The 16,859-nt window shown below is 56.8% G+C and overlaps 5 protein-coding genes and 2 non-coding genes across 7 annotated transcripts; 5 read left to right on the top strand and 2 right to left on the bottom strand.

Annotated features, from left to right (window-relative positions):
- The first annotated feature begins 3,488 nt into the window (after positions 1-3,488).
- Positions 3,489-3,595, top strand: A1Q1_t173. Its single transcript has one exon. It is a non-coding gene; the product is annotated as a tRNA-Ala (tRNA).
- A 283-nt stretch (positions 3,596-3,878) lies between these two features.
- A1Q1_t162 lies at positions 3,879-3,963 on the bottom strand. Its single transcript has one exon. It is a non-coding gene; the product is annotated as a tRNA-Ala (tRNA).
- Positions 3,964-5,143: 1,180 nt separating this feature from the next.
- On the top strand, positions 5,144-6,109 carry A1Q1_00900 (putative Ras-related protein Rab-18; the record flags this gene model as incomplete). The annotated part of the gene is made up of 6 exons (XM_014325523.1): positions 5,144-5,213; positions 5,309-5,442; positions 5,490-5,562; positions 5,608-5,832; positions 5,871-5,929; positions 6,002-6,109. The coding sequence occupies 6 exons, from the start codon at positions 5,144-5,146 to the stop codon at positions 6,107-6,109; spliced, it is 669 nt and encodes a 222-aa protein (XP_014180998.1).
- Positions 6,110-6,757: 648 nt separating this feature from the next.
- On the top strand, positions 6,758-9,298 carry A1Q1_00899 (chaperone; the record flags this gene model as incomplete). Its single annotated transcript, XM_014325522.1, has 3 exons — positions 6,758-6,825; positions 7,146-7,175; positions 7,321-9,298. The coding sequence occupies 3 exons, from the start codon at positions 6,758-6,760 to the stop codon at positions 9,296-9,298; spliced, it is 2,076 nt and encodes a 691-aa protein (XP_014180997.1).
- A 294-nt stretch (positions 9,299-9,592) lies between these two features.
- A1Q1_00898 (uncharacterized protein) lies at positions 9,593-11,068 on the bottom strand (the record flags this gene model as incomplete). The annotated part of the gene is made up of 4 exons (XM_014325521.1): positions 9,593-10,064; positions 10,117-10,179; positions 10,250-10,462; positions 10,926-11,068. The coding sequence occupies 4 exons, from the start codon at positions 11,066-11,068 to the stop codon at positions 9,593-9,595; spliced, it is 891 nt and encodes a 296-aa protein (XP_014180996.1).
- A 343-nt stretch (positions 11,069-11,411) lies between these two features.
- A1Q1_00897 (26S protease regulatory subunit 6A) lies at positions 11,412-12,185 on the top strand (the record flags this gene model as incomplete). Its single annotated transcript, XM_014325520.1, has 3 exons — positions 11,412-11,603; positions 11,652-11,930; positions 12,009-12,185. 3 exons carry the CDS (start codon positions 11,412-11,414, stop codon positions 12,183-12,185), a joined length of 648 nt encoding a protein of 215 aa, XP_014180995.1.
- A 41-nt stretch (positions 12,186-12,226) lies between these two features.
- On the top strand, positions 12,227-15,178 carry A1Q1_00896 (endopeptidase; the record flags this gene model as incomplete). The annotated part of the gene is made up of 7 exons (XM_014325519.1): positions 12,227-12,747; positions 12,788-12,863; positions 12,915-12,992; positions 13,420-13,717; positions 13,811-14,028; positions 14,079-14,168; positions 14,438-15,178. The coding sequence occupies 7 exons, from the start codon at positions 12,227-12,229 to the stop codon at positions 15,176-15,178; spliced, it is 2,022 nt and encodes a 673-aa protein (XP_014180994.1).
- Between the last annotated feature and the right edge of the window lie 1,681 nt (positions 15,179-16,859).

Here is a 16,859-nt window from a genome sequence, read left to right as displayed (position 1 = left end):
GCCCGCGCTCTGCAAGCCCTTCAAGATGTCTACAGGCTGACATAGCCAATGTAACGTGCAAGCTGTGCGACCTCCCCGCCTGCAGCTGCAACCGCAGCGGTTGGTCGCCTGCCAGTGTCAGCTATTGCTTCTTGACCCACCCTCTCTGTCACTACCAGTCTCCCGATCCGATCTCATTCATTTCGCACTTCACTTCGCACTCCTCTCAGACACACACTTGCTCCCTTCCTTGCAACTCGCATCAAACGCTTGAACCACCTTCCCTTGTTTGAGCCTCGCGCCCGGTCCTTGCTTTGTCCACATTCTGTCCCTCTCAGCCCCCTACTTTTCTTAGCGTCCCCCATGCCTCCATACAACCACCAATGAATAGTTTTGGATGCGTCTCGCGTCGCTCGCCTTGCTCTGGTGCTTGTTCAGTCCAGCTTGACACCAGGCCGTGTGGGCTGTCGGAGATGTCGGACGTCTTACGTCGACGGGTGATGCAAATTGTAACGCTCCTTCGTACGCCACGCGCACAAACCCGTGGGCCTTAGCGAGTTCCAACGTCACCCGAAGGCAAGCCTGCCAGCCCTAGAGACGCAGAGTCAGGCATGTGCAAGCGCCTCCGTCTAGATAAGATGTCACGATATGCGCCATGATCGTTCGAGACGTCCTGGCACGGTGAGTAGGCTGGTCTCACTCAATGTATAAAAGGGCGTTTCGTGTAGACTAAGCAAGCCACACGCCGCGACATCTGATCTTTCAATTCAACACCATGTTTGCCACTGTATGTCCTGAGTTACTGCGCGACAGGCGTTATGGTGATGGGGCCTCTGGGCGTCGCCCCCGTTTCGCGCTTCGGCGACACACATAGCCCCGAATATCCAGGCGCTTGCGTGCACCATCCCTCGTAGCGAAGGTTGCGGAGACTGACTGTGTGCACAGGTTACCCCTCCCGTTAACGCCTGCGACTGCGCTTGCGGCTCCTCGTGCGCCTGCGAGGCTGGCGCCTGCTCTTGTCCCAAGAAGTAGAACCAAGCCCCGGTCCTCGAGGGTCAAGACTATGAACCTGAGGATTTCATGACGATGCTTTGTGCATGCCTCGGCGGGCTCTCGGCGTCCTCTGACTGAATGAACCCTTTCGGGGTCCCCTTTGCGTTTGGCGTTTCGAATGGACGACTGTGAGCTAGCAGCTTTCGCTAGCAGAAAAGAGTGACCTTATGACCTGAGATGCCATTAATGACCTCAGCCACCTGCCTAATACGGTAAATCTGCCTAAAATCATACAATTCAGTAACGAATGCCTTGATGAAGAAGTGACACGCCTTCGGACCTGAGCCATCTCTGATCACCGAGATACCGCCTCGCCATTCGCACACGCAGCGCAGGCATGGGTGCGCGTGCGCGGCGGATCTAGGATCCATGGAACGAGGGTGGTCGCTGGAACGGGCAAACGTTCAGTTCTGACTGGTCGCGAAGCGCGATAGAGTTTTGTGTTAGCGGTGTTCCTTCTCGAAACAATCCATCAGACTGTCATAGATCAGAGACTATCAGAGAGAGGCTGAGACAGGCAGCTTCTGTAGAAAACAGTCCACCCACATGCACCAAGCCTGTGTCGTTCTAGACGGTTAATTGTATAGCCGCCTGCGAACGCATGGGTTGAAGGTGCGAGGCGCAAGTGTGCGTTAGCATGTGAAATACGGATGGTTGGGGAATCTGAGGGTCTTTCGGAGCTTCGCCGCCGCTGAGTCATGCTCTCTTCCTTTAAACAGGTGTGTCAACATAGGATCCAGCGCTGCCAAGCCGCCCTGCGCAGTGTGCGTGTGTGTATACCGTACAGATTACCAGTTCCGCCCGCTCCGGAATGTCCGGGTTTCGGACCGCAGCGCCGAGCAGTGTGTATTGCTTCTACCATCTAGCAGGGCATGGCAGTGCATGCAACCCCTACAGCCTGATAACGATAGTGGTTTGGGGTCCTGCTATGCCCGGGTCATGTGCTCTAAGAGCTCTGTAACGTGAGCTGGATTGGAACGAGGATCGTTCCGTCCAGGCTCAAGAACGTGCGCGTTCGTCGCGCACAATTAGTTGACCGGAGCTAGCTCGGATGTGAGGCTTCAGGAGCAGATAAGCTTGTCTGCGTGATGAGATATGGAGCAAGCGCTTGTCTACGGGGAGGGGACCTCGCCACAGGACGCTGCCTACACTGCTGTGGCAGTGTGCTCGAATGACTCCAGCGTATTCCTGTCAGCAGCAACGATCACTGGTCGCACCTATGAGACTGAGTGGGTGGGGTATGGCCACGAGCCATTACAAGTTGTTGGACCTGCAGCGCGTTACCAACAAAGGCTTAGCATGGTACTACTATCATCTTCGCAGCCAATGCAGATAGGCGTGGAGGTCCACGTTAGGATTGACGCTGTGTGGTGCATATGTAGAGATCCACAGATGTCACAGGCGCTCCCAGAGATCGCATGAATGCCTCACGCTCCGCCCTGTCCGACCGTATTCGCGTTCGTGTGCGTCCCCGGCTGCTGGCTGTCTCTGTCCCCAGCGTTAGCATTCAACGCGCTTCGGACTTTCGGCCACTTGCCCTCCAATCTGGCTTATCGTACGAAGGCTTAGCGTGTGATCGTGTGGAGTATGGACGTCCATCGGTGTGCAATGCCGAAACATTGCGGATTTGGGATTCCCGAGCAGCGAGATGTGCTGGGCCAGTGCCTTCGCATGAAGCAGGGCGGGTCGCCACAGCAAGATCACATTTGTCAACCCACATGCCTGCAGCTATTCGTCGTCGGGACGAAGCGGAACACCGACTGGTGACAACGCCCTCGGAGATCCTGTTTCCCCAGGACAGATGCCCGCTAAGCGCGAAGTGGGGAATCTCACCGATGCTCCACGCAGCAGGAGCCGAAGATCGTGACTGTGCTGACGTTGCTTCGCTCCTTCGCTCCTGACTGACTGTCCTAATTGCGCCGACTGTGCCGGTGCGGGATAATTGCCGCCTAGCATCTGGAAGCGATCCGGTGTGACTTGATGGTATATAAGAGGCCCCGAGAGGCCGTAGTCCCCTCCACTCACCTCCAATTCTAGTGTCCGCCTAGTTCTCCCCTACCAAACGCAATGTTCACCATCGTAAGTTCTGCCTTTGCCCTTCGCCCCCAGTCCCAGCCATTCTAACGACAGACCAACTCCCCCATCAACGCCTGCGGTGGCTGTTCCGGCAACGGCTGCTGCTCCTCCGAGTGAGTCGCAGTGTCGCCGTGCCTGCTGACCTATAGCTGCTCCTGCACCTCGTGCAGCTGCTCGAAGAACTAAGCCCTTTACGAGCTCACGTCCCCGTCCTCCCAAGACGGCTTACGCCTCTGATGAAGTAGTCACGAACCGTAGTTGACGTATGAACCGATAACCCCAGCCCTCCTGTTGCCCGCCACTTGCAGGATCTGCTAGTCCACGGCGCCTCGTGCGCTGGCGATACGCCCGCCCCCGAGCGGATGACGTAATCAGTCTTGGGGCATGTAGCTCAGTTGGTAGAGCGCGTCATTAGCAGCAGCGCTGTCTCTTGAAGAGCTGCGTCGATTACTTGACGAGGTCTTTGGTTCGATTCCTAACCTGTCCAAGAACGCTCCTTTTTCCGTCTCGTGCGGGCCGAGAAGAAGCGCAGCGCTTGCCTGCAGAGAGATTGATCGGAAGGAGAGTTCGGAAAGTGTGGTGGAAGAGATAAGGACCCGTCAGGGGTGATTGTGTAGGGCGCAACTGATAGCGTGTCAGATAGTGTTTCATCGCAACACACGACACACCCCAGCTTGACATCGTCCCTCCAGTCTCTTTCCTTCCCCAGCTGCTCGCCGGACATCCAAAAGCAACCTGAATACGTGGCTAGACCCAAAAAACAGATGTTCTGGACGAGTTAGGAATCGAACCAAAAACCTCGTCAATGAGCTAGAAGATGCTAATGACGCGCTCTACCAACTGAGCTACACGCCCGACCAGATGTTGGCTGACGTGAGAGGGCGCAGGGCGCAGGCACGGTGCAACAGCCCTGAGCATGCTTCATGTGTGTCGCCCCTGTGTGTTGCTTGTAGTGTTCTGCTGTGTGATCCGTATTTCGCACATCCTTCGTTTCGATGACGCACAGCTAGAGGGCAGAATGAATATTGTGCTGAGACGAGCTTACCTCGCGTCGGGCCGATGGTTGCTGTGATTGACCTGCACTTGTGCCAGCTGTACCTGGCAGGGCGACGGTTACACCTCACAAGCTGCTCAAAGCCGTGAAACGAGTGGAAGGTCTCTGCTCTTCTGAATGAGTACAATGGCTTTTCAGCAGGTGCAGTCCTACCAGCTCTCTACATCGATCGCTCCTGGGCCACATATGGCTGGACAAGGCATTCCCAATCAGTAGGAGCAGCTCGAGGCCTACAGAGTGCGAATCATTGAATCGCGTTTCGCAGTGTAGGCTGAGAAAGTTTCCCTATCGAGCGCGCCTAAAGGCGTTCAGGAGAAGCGCCCCCTTCGCATAACTTTGATGAGGTACCTTTATGAAGCGGAGGAGTAGCAGTCGACTCTTCAAGCTTTGTGTCCGTCATAGGCACAGTAGGTTGGACCCCATGGCTCATGGGGTGTGAGGCTGGCTGAAGCGGGCATGCATGCGAAGGGGATTCCGCGCAGAGGAATAGACGTGAGGAGCACCTCGGTGGTGGGCTCGCAGCCGCAAACAGGGCTTGACATCACCGCTTCGGCCGGGAGGCGCGAAAGAGGGGTGTCAGACAGTAAGTGAAGGACAAGCGGGTCGTGTTCATGCGTCAAGCAAGGAGTGAGCGGCATATTGGGGTTAGATCCAAAGGTCAGTAGAAGGGCCGCAGATGCAGATGTAGCGGTGATAGGAACGTGGAGCAACTTCGTGCCAAACCGACAGTTGAGTTTACGGCCCGAACCTTGCCACCCGGACGCGGACGCGCGGTCCCGAATTGGTCCCGTGGATAACACTTCCGTTCTGGCAATGGGGCTTTGGAGACCGTGACCGGTGGTTGAGCGGGACAGAGATGACGTGCGGGATCAACGCGCCTGGCCTAGCGCGGTTGCCTGTTGACAAAAGACGCGCCACCCTCTTATCAGTCTCCAATCTACAACCAGACACCAGCGACCCGCTGTGAACCCTTCGCCCCCCATGAGCGCCGACCCATCGCCTCAGCCGCCCTCCAATCTCAAGCTCCTGTTGATCGGCAACTCCAGCGTCGGTGAGTGCTCCACCGAAGCCAACGGGCGGCCGATCTCGTAGCATTGCGTACCTCTGTGGCGACTCAAGACCAATGTGTCGGAACTGACTGTTAAGGCAAATCCTCTCTTCTACTCCGGTTCACGGACGATGACTTTCTCAGCGAGGAGGAAACCGCCGCCACCATCGGCGTCGACTTCAAGGTTAAGAGCGTAGAAGTCGATGGCCGAAGGTACAAGCTTAGCATCTGGGTGAGTTGGGTGGTGTAGTGGGACAGGGGCGGGACTGACCGTGACAGGACACTGCCGGCCAAGAACGGTTCCGAACCCTCACGTCGAGCTACTATCGTGGAGCCCAGGGCGTCATTCTCGGTGAGCAGGGCGCGACTGAAGCGTGATCGAAAACTGACCGGGCAGTCTATGATGTCACACAGCGCAACACCTTTGACGAGCTGATCAAGTGGTTCCGCGAGATTGACACGTACTGTGCCGAGGACGTTGTCAAGATCATTGTCGGAAACAAGGTCGACAAGGTAACGTTGGTGGCGATAAGGCGAGCTGACGAATCTCAGGAGTTCACGCGCCAGGTTACAACCGAAGAGGGCCAGGCGTTCGCCGATCGCATGGGCACTCTCTTCATGGGTGAGGTGTTTCTGTTTCCGATGAACTGACCATTCCAGAGTGCTCCGCGAAGACTCGGGTCGGTGTCAACGACGCCTTCCAGGTACTTGTGCGGCGGGTGAGTGTTGAGGCGCGCTCACGATAGGCCGTGACTGGTACGGAAGCTTGGAGCACGATGCTGACACTTCAGATCCTGGAGACTCCGTCCCTTTGGACTCGGGGACCCCAGCCTGTCCGAACGCCGAACGTGCAGTTGCAGGAGGACGCCCCTGGTTACCTCAGCGGCTGTAGTTGTTAGTATGTGGCACGCATCGCCACGCCTAGATTCGCATCAGTGCCCATTCCGTGGGCATTCCACATGTTCGCCTTTGCTCATAATATCCTTGTTGTACACGGCTACAGCCTATGTTAGACGCTAGATGATGATCGAACACGGAAAGGACACAATCCTGGTACAGGCCGATCTCGAGGCAATGTTGACTGGACAGCAAGCAAGAACGCCAAGCGTTGGTTTGATGCGTCGTACAGACTCCCGAGTCCAAGTAAGCACATGCAAGAGGTACTGCTCGCATCAAAAACATCATGCACGTCGAGCAATTTCGATCATGGTTCCTGCCCCGGAGCCCACGAGCGTCAGGCACGACATCTCGGTGTTCTGAACTCTAATTCGACAGTCAGAGTCTTGCTGGAACTCTTTCCTAATTGGCTTACTAATCAGGAATACACGCCTCTGACGTGGTAGATGCGAGCGTACGCTGGCAGGAACCACGTGGTAATGACCACAACGCGGAAGCAGCGTGAAGAACCTTCTGGCGCCTCCACCCAGGTTTCCACTCGTCACCGACTTGTAATCCCGGCAGTATATAAATCGTCATCACCACTTTTCGCGTAACCAGCAACTTACACCTTCCCGTCTTTACCCCCCAACCACAAAAGACAAACCGCAATGCCGGGCAAGCAAGAGACGTTCGGTTTCCAGGCCGAGATCAGCCAGCTTCTGGACCTGATCATCAAGTGAGTGGCCGTTGGGTGGAGGTCGTCTGCGAGATCGTCGAATGTCATCTTTTATGACTTCGTCGAACCTCTGCGACCTTCAACAACACTCTCAGATAGCTTTAAACACTACTAACATTCCGCAGCACGTTCTACAGCAACAAAGAGCGAGTTTCTACGCGTTCTGCTCGATTCTGAGCAGAAGAGAGGCAAGGCAGAGCTGAAAAGCTCGAAAATTGAGTTGGTGGTTGGTGAGATCGTGTCAAACACGGTTGCGCCGATCCCTTTCAAAGTGCCACTCTCAGCATTATTTTCGTGGACATAGTGCTAACCCCTCGCAGTATCTTCCTGCGTGAGCTTATCTCCAACTCGTGAGTGATCTGGACAAGGCAGAAGTCGATTGGAGCGTCGAGGAAACAGAGCTGGATCTACCTCTGTTGGATCAGCGCCATTGCCTCACGTCGCCTTCGGTGTCCCCGCCGCCTCCATTCTGCAGAACAACTGCTGACTCTTCAGTTCGGACGCTCTCGACAAGATCCGCTATGCCGCCCTTACCGACCCTTCGCAGCTCGACACTGAGAAGGACCTCTACATCCGCATCACCCCTAACAAGGAGGAGGGAACCCTTACTATCCGCGACACTGGTCTCGGTATGACCAAGGCCGACCTTGTCAACAACCTCGGTACCATCGCCAAGTCTGGTACCAAGGCGTTCATGGAGGCTCTCTCCTCGGGTGCCGACATTTCCATGATTGGACAGTTCGGTGTTGGTTTCTACTCGGCCTACCTCGTCGCCAACCGCGTCCAGGTCACGACCAAGCACAACGACGACGAGCAGTACATCTGGGAGTCTTCTGCCGGTGGCACTTTCACCATCACTGAGGACACTGACGGCCCCCGTCTCGGCCGCGGTACCCAGATCAAGCTGTTCATGAAGGACGACCAGAAGGAGTACCTCGAGGACAAGAAGATCCGCGAGATCGTCAAGAAGCACTCCGAGTTCATCTCGTACCCCATCCAGCTCGTTGTCACCAAGGAGGTCGAGAAGGAGGTCCCCGACGAGGACGCCGAGGAGGCCAAGGACGGCGACTCGAAGATCGAGGAGGTCGACGACGAGGACTCTGGCAAGAAGAAGAAGACCAAGACCATCAAGGAGACCACCACCGAGAACGAGGAGCTCAACAAGCAGAAGCCCATCTGGACTCGCAACCCCAACGATGTCACCCCTGAGGAGTACTCTGCCTTCTACAAGTCGATCTCCAACGACTGGGAGGACCAGCTCGCTACCAAGCACTTCTCCGTTGAGGGTCAGCTCGAGTTCAAGGCCATCCTCTTCATCCCCAAGCGTGCTCCCTTCGACCTCTTCGAGACCAAGAAGAAGCGCCACAACATCAAGCTCTACGTTCGTCGCGTTTTCATCACCGAGGACAACGAGGACCTCATGCCCGAGTACCTCAACTTCGTCGTTGGTGTTGTCGACTCTGAGGACCTCCCCCTCAACATCTCGCGTGAGACCCTCCAGCAGAACAAGATTCTCAAGGTCATCCGCAAGAACCTTGTCAAGAAGACCATGGACCTCATCTCCGAGATCGCTGAGGACAAGGAGGCCTTCGACAAGTTCTACCAGGCCTTCTCCAAGAACCTCAAGCTCGGTATCCACGAGGACGCTGCCAACCGCAACAAGCTCGCCGAGTTCCTCCGCTTCTACTCGACCAAGTCTGGAGACGAGATGACCTCGTTCAAGGACTACATCACCCGCATGCCCGAGGTCCAGAAGTCGATCTACTACCTCACCGGCGAGTCCCTCGAGGCCGTCCGCGAGTCGCCCTTCCTTGAGGCCCTCAAGAAGAAGGGCTTCGAGGTCCTTCTCCTTGTCGACCCCATCGACGAGTACGCCGTTACCCAGCTCAAGGAGTTTGACGGCAAGAAGCTCGTCTGTGTCTCCAAGGAGGGACTCGAGCTCGAGGAGACCCCCGAGGAGAAGGCTGAGCTCGAGAAGGAGCAGAAGGAGTTCGAGGACCTCTGCAAGAACATCAAGGAGACCCTTGGTGACCGTGTCGAGAAGGTTGTCGTCTCCAACCGTATCACCGACTCGCCCTGCGTTCTCGTCACTGGTCAGTTCGGCTGGTCCTCGAACATGGAGCGTATCATGAAGGCTCAGGCCCTCCGTGACTCCTCCATGTCTTCGTACATGGCTTCCAAGAAGACCCTTGAGATCAACCCCCAGCACCCGATCATCAAGGAGCTCAAGAAGAAGTCGGACGAGGACAAGGGTGACAAGACCGTCAAGGACCTTACCACCCTCCTCTACGAGACTTCGCTCCTCACCTCGGGCTTCACCCTCAACAACCCCCAGGACTTCGCTTCGCGCATCAACCGCATGATCTCGCTCGGTCTCTCCATCGACGACGCCGACGTCGGTGCCCCCGAGCCCTCGACCGAGTCCGCCCCTGCTCTCGAGGAGGCCGGCGGCTCCATGGAGGAGGTCGACTAATTGTCGAGTCAGCAGTTGAAGAGCGATAGAAGCAGATTCTTACATCAAGTTAAACATTAGTTCAAAATGGCAGCGTGCCAGAGCGGTCGTGCCATCTTTCCTGCATTATAGCAAGGATTGCGCAGTTAATGCAATGCATTGTGTCATAGTCGTGCTCTGAACACCGAACAACTGAAGCACAACGGGATTTACTGACTACTTACGTATCCTTTCGTCCGGTCTTATCGCTTTACTCTTAGTCGTACAGGAACCAAGTTATTACATTGAATGTTGATCGGGCTACACTTGTAAAAGCTACTCCGGGTCTTGCCTACCCAAAACGTCGCTGTCTTCCCCCTCAGCCCTCTCCTCCCAGCCTCCGTAGTTTCTAACAACGCCCTCTTCGATGATACTACTGAGCATCATTCTCTCGCCCATTTTCTCAATGCCATCAGGGACATCATCTGGATTCTCGTCCTCGTCCTCGTCTTCTCTCGGAGCAACACTCGGGAGCCTGAGGCGCCCTTCCCGCAGTGCCTGTGTGTACTCCTCATGCGCCTCCTCGTCCTCCTCGTCGAGATCGTACGACGTATCAGCGGGGTAGAACAATGGTGTCGCACTGCGTCCACCACCAGAGGCGCCCGGGCCTGGCGTCGCGCTCCAACCCCTGCCTGACGCCGACGGCCCTGGGGTTTGAGCGACGGACACAGAGCGGGAAGCGTTTCGCATGTTGCGCATCGAGGGCGTCGGGCCCCGTTGCGGCGGTGCAGGGGTTGCAGACGTGTATCTGCTCGCCCGAAGGGTTCCAGTCCTGCTGCGAGAGCGCGCGAGCGACGCACTGCGCGTCGACAGCCGTGACGCCGGCGGAGCGTATTGACTGGGCGGCAAAGGCGGATACGGCTCTATGATAAGGACCAGCTGTACCGACGATGTACCGAAGCCTGGAGTCAGATTATTCCGTGCCTTGCATACTTGCCTTGATACGAGAGAGAAACGTCAGGTTTCATCTGCTTAATGTCGAGTTCTCCGCGTTCATCTGGGTCCTCCTCTGCCTCTGCTTCAATCGCCGTTGGCGGGGCGGTATCGTCCGCTGGCTCACCCGGAGGAGTCACAGGCTCGTCCTTAACGAGAACCTCATCCTCCTCGATGTTGACCTCCTCTTCGCCGTCCTCATTGTAGCTGATGCTAGCTCGCTTGCGCTTTCGCGTTACGCGTGGCGCGTCGGGCTCGGGAGCTGGGGCCGGAGACGGCGCACGCAGAGAATACGTCTTATTCTAACGGTCAGCTACTACCGCAGTGTCGTTGCTTGCCTTCAGCAGGACGACTTCCGTGCGTGTCGTTTTGCGCAGAAAATAGCAGTACTGGTATGTGTCTGTTGTGAGCTTCACAAGTCTCATTTTCAGCTTACCTCCGCGCTCTACGTGGACTTTGTGTTTCTTGTCGTAGCGCTCTTTTGTCAGTAGATCCTTCATTCTGACTGTCAGCTTCCAAAGGCCATTCTCACTAACAGCAAGTGCATGCATATGCTTGCTGAGTGAGTCTGTGCGCATGCCAGAGTGTCAAGGATGTCATGACAAGCATGCAAAAGTGCTGGAAAGTGTGCAGGATGGATGGAGGCCAGTGCATAGGTGTGGTTGTGGCTACTCACTTATCCTTGAGGTCTGCGATGACCAGCTGGAGCACACGATCCGACATCCAGTCCACATGTCGTTCGTCCAAGTACAAGAACAATGGCACTATCCGATAGTTCGAGGCTCGGAGGTAGAAGGCGTTTCGAGTTGAGAACTTCATGTCACCTTGTCGCGGATGCGCACGCAAGGGTGGTGCTGTTGAGCTTGTGTGAAGTCTGCAGCTGGAGACGAAAGCAGTTCAGAAGTCCAGTCAACCCCGACCTCCCTCCACTTTGAGGACTGCCATCAATGATGCACGTCACTCCACGTGGCGTGGCTTAATCCGGCGCTAGATGGTAATAGAACAATTGCCTCTCATTAGAATTGTATTACTAACCAACTTGAGCCGCCCCCGCTGACGAGTCGCATTTGCCTCCGCCATGAGCTGGCCGCACTCCCTGTCGCCATCGAGCAACATGATGACCTAGCTGCGAATTGATCATCAAGACCTCCAACGAACGACCATGTCCGCCCCTGCAGGTGAACCGCCTGTACCCCCCAACCAGCCTTCGAACAACGACCGCAAGGAGGAGTCTCCTTCTTCGCCCGGGCAGGCGACCGAGCAGGCTGCCGCCGGCGAAGATGTCAAGATGAAGGAGGCGAAGCCGGAGAAGCCGGAGGAGACTTGGGACGACATCCCGGAACACGTCCTGAAGGTGAGCTATCGCAGTCATGAAGTTTGAACAGTTGCTGACAAGAGCTAGGGTGATGCGCAGGAGATTCGTATGCAGACGAGGATGATCGACAATGAGGTCAAGATGCTTCGTGCGGAGAACCTTCGCCTCTCACATGAGCGTGAGCAGATGGTCGAGAAGATCCAGGACAACATGACGAAGATCAAGCAGAACAAAGTGCTGCCGTATCTCGTTTCGAAGGTGGTGGAAATTCTCGACGTCGACGCCGAGGCTCAGGAGGGAGCGGCGCACAACGAGCAGAACGCGAAGAAGTCCAAGTGTGCCGTCATCAAGACATCTACGCGACAGGTGGGTGCGCGAGCATTTGATGTTATCTGACTCCAGACTGTGTTCCTCCCGATTATTGGTCTGGTCCCTCACAACGAGTTGACGCCGGGAGACCTTATCGGTGTCAACAAGGACTCTTACCTGGTCCTGGACAAGCTCCCCGCGGAGTACGACGCGCGAGTGAAGGCGATGGAGGTTGACGAGCGACCCACCGAGACGTACACCGACATTGGTGGTCTGGACAAGCAGATTGAGGAACTGGTGGAGGCTATGTAAGTCCCCTTCCAGCTCTTTAGACTGACCGCAGTGTCCTCCCCATGCAGCAGGCCGAGAAGTTCAAGACACTCGGCATCAAGCCTCCCAAGGGATGTCTCATGTACGGCCCTCCGGGAACCGGAAAGACGCTGCTTGCCCGTGCTTGTGCTGCTCAGACAAACGCCTGTTATCTCAAGCTTGCCGGTCCGTCGCTTGTGCAGATGTACATCGGTGACGGTGCCAAGCTTGTTCGTGATGCCTTCGAGCTTGCCAAGCAGAAGGCTCCTGCCATCATCTTCATCGATGAGCTGGATGCAGTTGGAACCAAGCGTTTCGACAGCAACAAAGCTGGTGACCGTGAAGTCCAGCGTACCATGCTTGAGCTGCTCAACCAGCTCGACGGCTTTTCAAGTGACGAGCGTATCAAGGTCATCGCTGCCACTAACCGTATCGACATTCTTGACCCGGCCCTGCTCCGATCTGGTCGATTGGACCGCAAGATCGAATTCCCTCTCCCCAACGAGTCCGCGCGTGAACGCATTCTCCAGATTCACGCTCGTAAGCTGAACCACAAGGGAGTCAAGTGAGTTTCCTCGACGAGTATATCCCAGGCTGACAATTAGCTTCGAGGAGCTCGCCCGATCAACCGAAGACATGAACGGTGCCCAGCTCAAGGCCGTGTGTGTCGAGGCTGGAATGGTAGGTGATCGTGGATGGGGTTTCGCTGACATGCTGCTTGCTCTCCGTCAGAACGCGACCCAGCTCTCGCATGAGCACTTCATGGGCGGTATCCTCGAGGTTCAGGCCCGCAAGGCCAAGGAGCACCACGTGAGTCTAGCGATTCCTGACGAGAGCTAACCTTCAGTACTTTGCCTAAGCGACGTCGATCTGGACGTAATAGACGATGGAACCACGTTAGGTTCCCATATTGTGCGCTCATTAGGAGCATGTGTGCATGCGATCGGTCGGAAGCAGTGCAGTAGAAGCAGATGCATCATGTATTGTGAACAGCTACGAAGACCAGCAGTGAATGTGAAAGAAGACTGTGTTGAAACGCGGGTACGCGTCGGCCGATGGAACTGGCCGGTTAGCTCGGTCCCATCGACGCGATTGCGTCACGGCCCAGTTGCCGCTGTTTCCATATTATGCCGATTCAACATTCTGCTTTCCATCGTTACTCCTCTTCATCATGTCCAACCTACCCCGCCTGCCGCCGTTGGCGGCACTCTTTCTGACGCACTTCCACGACTTGAAGGGCCAGGAGGTGTCGTATTATGTTTCCCTCGATGGTGAGTTCACAAACGCTAAAGAACGCCGACGGTTCCGACATCTGTCTCCTCACGCCCATCTCGCCAGCCCACTTCATGCTGACGTTGCAGACAGCATTCCGCCCGGGCGCATCGAGCACACTTCACTGCCCTCTGGTCTGCACCAGCGCGATCAGGACCTCGTCACGTTTACACACTGCGGACTTCCGGGAGCAGGGCTTTTCCGGTCAAGAGCTCAAGAGTCGGGTCGAGGAAGGCGGATGGGAACCTTGGGTGTCGTACTGGGTGAGCATAAATAGCGATGTGTTGGCCGGTGAAGCAGTCACAGGTTCTAAGCTTGCCTGAGGTCATGTCAGACTGACTTAACAGCGCCGCCAGCAACCGGCACCGACGTCTTTGAACTCGAGGGTCCTCTGGAGGATCTCTACGATCGTCTCGAGGGTGTCAGCGACCCCTTCGAGGATGACGGAACAGACAAGGCGGCTGTCAAAGCCCTCTTGGACGAAGTGTGGGCGAATTCGAAGGCGAAGAACCGGGAGGCTCCAGAACCCCAGAGCGCCAAAACGCTTGCGGGCATGCTTAGCAAACGCATACGCGTCAGTATCACGCTGAATGCTTCTCACGGAAAGCTGACCTTTAGCCTCAGCACCCGATCACATACATGCCCGCTCTGCTTGGCATGATGGGCCCAGAGCTCATCACGGTCTACAAGGCATCGCTGGCCGGCCAGCGTATAGTGAGTAGCTCCGTATGCAGGATCTGACAACAGCTTATCTACTCACCACCTCCACTCCTTACTAGTGGCGCGTTTGCTTGGTGCATCTGGGCTATGGGACTCCCTCCGGCCGCAGCTTTAGATAATGGCGCGCGGCCGTCGGTTCTGCTGGGCAATGTTGGACTCATGGACCCCGACGACATCAAGAAGAGAACGGGCGGATGGGTGGCCAGTAAGTTTCAGATGTGTGCTCTCAACTAACCGCAGCAACCAGCGACATGGTGTACAAGTCTCACACTGACGCTTACGACATGTTCATTGACATGTCGGACGTGCTGTCCGTGCTAGGCGACATCGACGTGCGCTCACTGGACAAGTTCCAGTCTCCGCCTCCCATTCTGCAGTGCCAGCCTGAAGTTGGCAAGAAACCAAGCACTCGGGTTGTGACTTACTCGTTCGCTGATTTGGGATTGTACCGAAGCTTGGTGCTGCTCGATCAGAGTCCGCGCGGTGTGAGAGCCACCACAGTCGGTTTCACGGCCACGAACCGCTCAGGGGGCATGTGGCTCGTCGTGTTCGAGCTCCTCGAAAGCATGTGGCATCTGTGCGTCGGGGTCTGTGACTTTGCCTTAGGCCGGGGCCGCGTCGGGATCCAGCTCGAAGACTCGGAGGACGCGCGCCTGCTGCGCGACGCGGACGTGCACTCTCTGCTTGACAACTATGACGACGAGGACGACATCGCCATGTCGACCGAGCCCGATGACGGCTCCATCCCCGACGACACGGCCCGCCGCGGACGGCTCATCCTCGACCAATTCCACCACAACGCCTACCACTTGTACGCCCGTCTCATATCCGTCAGCGCGGGGTCCTGGGAGCTGACGCCTGCCCAGTTGAAAGAGCTGACTGGGCGCTGGACGGGAGGCAATGAGGAGGAGAGACAATGGCTTGCCTTGGCCAGGAACTGGAATGTGGAGCCAGCCATAGGCTCGGAGAACACGGAGGGCGGCGCCAGCGTGTCGGAGCAGTGAGGAAGGTACTGGTGAAGCAGAAGGCGAGGAGCACAGGTATGTCGCTTCTCCAGACCGGAGGGCCCGGGCGTCTCCGCGATCTGCAATTGGGTGGCAAGGGTTTGGCTGTCTGGCTGGCGCGTATGGCGCTTGATGGCGTCGTGCACGTCGCCCTAGCATCAGCGCTAGTCGAGTTCTCATCCAGCGCTGCGCCCATTCTCTGGCCAGCCAAAGCTCAGCCAGCGCATGCAGCGCAGCCAACCAGCCAACCGCTGCCGGCGCACGCAGCCCCGCGGTGGCACATTGCGCTACTGGCCGCAGCACCTGCACCCACACTGTACGCATCAACGTCTCAAAAAGTCCAGCTTTGCTATCAGAGCATCCAATCCTGAAGCAGCGCCGCGCGCAGTGCGCCGACGGCGTCGTGGCGTCGCCCATTTCTTATAGCACTGTGCACATCATGCAGAACAATAAGACAAGGCCAGGATTAGTGGGAGAGATCTGCCATTCCACGGCGTCCACGGCGTGCAAGCCGGCGTGCTGGAATTGGTGGGATGGGCGGGGAAGACGACGGACAACTGGAGGAGGAGATTAGGAGATGCCCGGTCTTACGATAAGGCATGGGAGCATGTCTCCCGGAGCGCGGAGGCCGGAGGCTGAGCCAATTGAGAACTGGGCCGGCGGCTAAGTTCGCATGGATGAAGCCCAGGGAAATGTGGAAACGACTGGATATGGGCCTGTGACGACGTTTACGAGAAGAGGGCTTTATTCGGCATGTCAAGAACTCTACAAACGCGCGCAGCAGGCGTGGGGGAAGGTCAGAGAAGGTTTAGCTGGCCGCCGGGCGCCGCGCCGGCGACGGAGACTGCGGACATATCCGTGTGCTCATGCATGTCGGCATGTCCGTTGGATGGTACGGTGAACCGGAGGCAAGGGTATAGTCCGGAGGATAAGAATTTGAGGGGCAGAGGGTTAATGCAGGTAATATATGACAGGGTCGGAAGCAAGGATGCCTTTCAAGGTATGCAGAATGGATCGAATGGAGCGTGTGGACGCGTGTTAGTCGAGTTTATCGTCCTAGTCAAATTCCGCAGGTCGGTCCTGCCTGGGCCTTGCGGCCTCGATGCCTGGCAGCCTGGTGCCATAGTGCCGCCTTGTGTCAGCGCCCGGACGACGGCGCGGGGCGCTTGCATGGCTGCTGCATCCTGGCTGGAGACGCTAGGTAAGCCTCAAGCCCAGCCAGGAGTCAGGTACACAGGGACGGCTCACTCACTCACGCGCGCCTGCACCAACGGCGGCTCCTGAGCTACCTGAGCCTCCATCCAGGCTGCATGGCTGCCTGCAGCTTTGGCTCTGCGAAAGCCGTCACGCACGGCAACCCTCCTGCAATCACACTCACTCACACTGACCGCACGCACATCCTCCATTCCTCCATCCTCCATCTTCACACACTCGGACTCTCGCCGCGACCTTGCAACCACCACCACCACTGCTCTTTCCAACCCCACACTCATCCACACTCTTCACCCCTCACCCCTCACCCCTCACCCTCGACGGCCTTCGATACCCCCTGCAACCGACTATCCCCTCGTCCCGACTTCACACATCGCCACCCCGCCGCATCCACACCGCCGAACGCTACTCATTCCACACTGCTCGCCGTCCAATGCGCTGATGTCGTGGCTCGGCACCAACTCGCTCC

Source organism: Trichosporon asahii, assembly GCF_000293215.1.
Source record: "Trichosporon asahii var. asahii CBS 2479 unplaced genomic scaffold scaffold00038, whole genome shotgun sequence".
NCBI lineage: Eukaryota > Fungi > Basidiomycota > Tremellomycetes > Trichosporonales > Trichosporonaceae > Trichosporon > Trichosporon asahii.
This window is presented reverse-complemented; position numbering and strand designations above follow the sequence as displayed.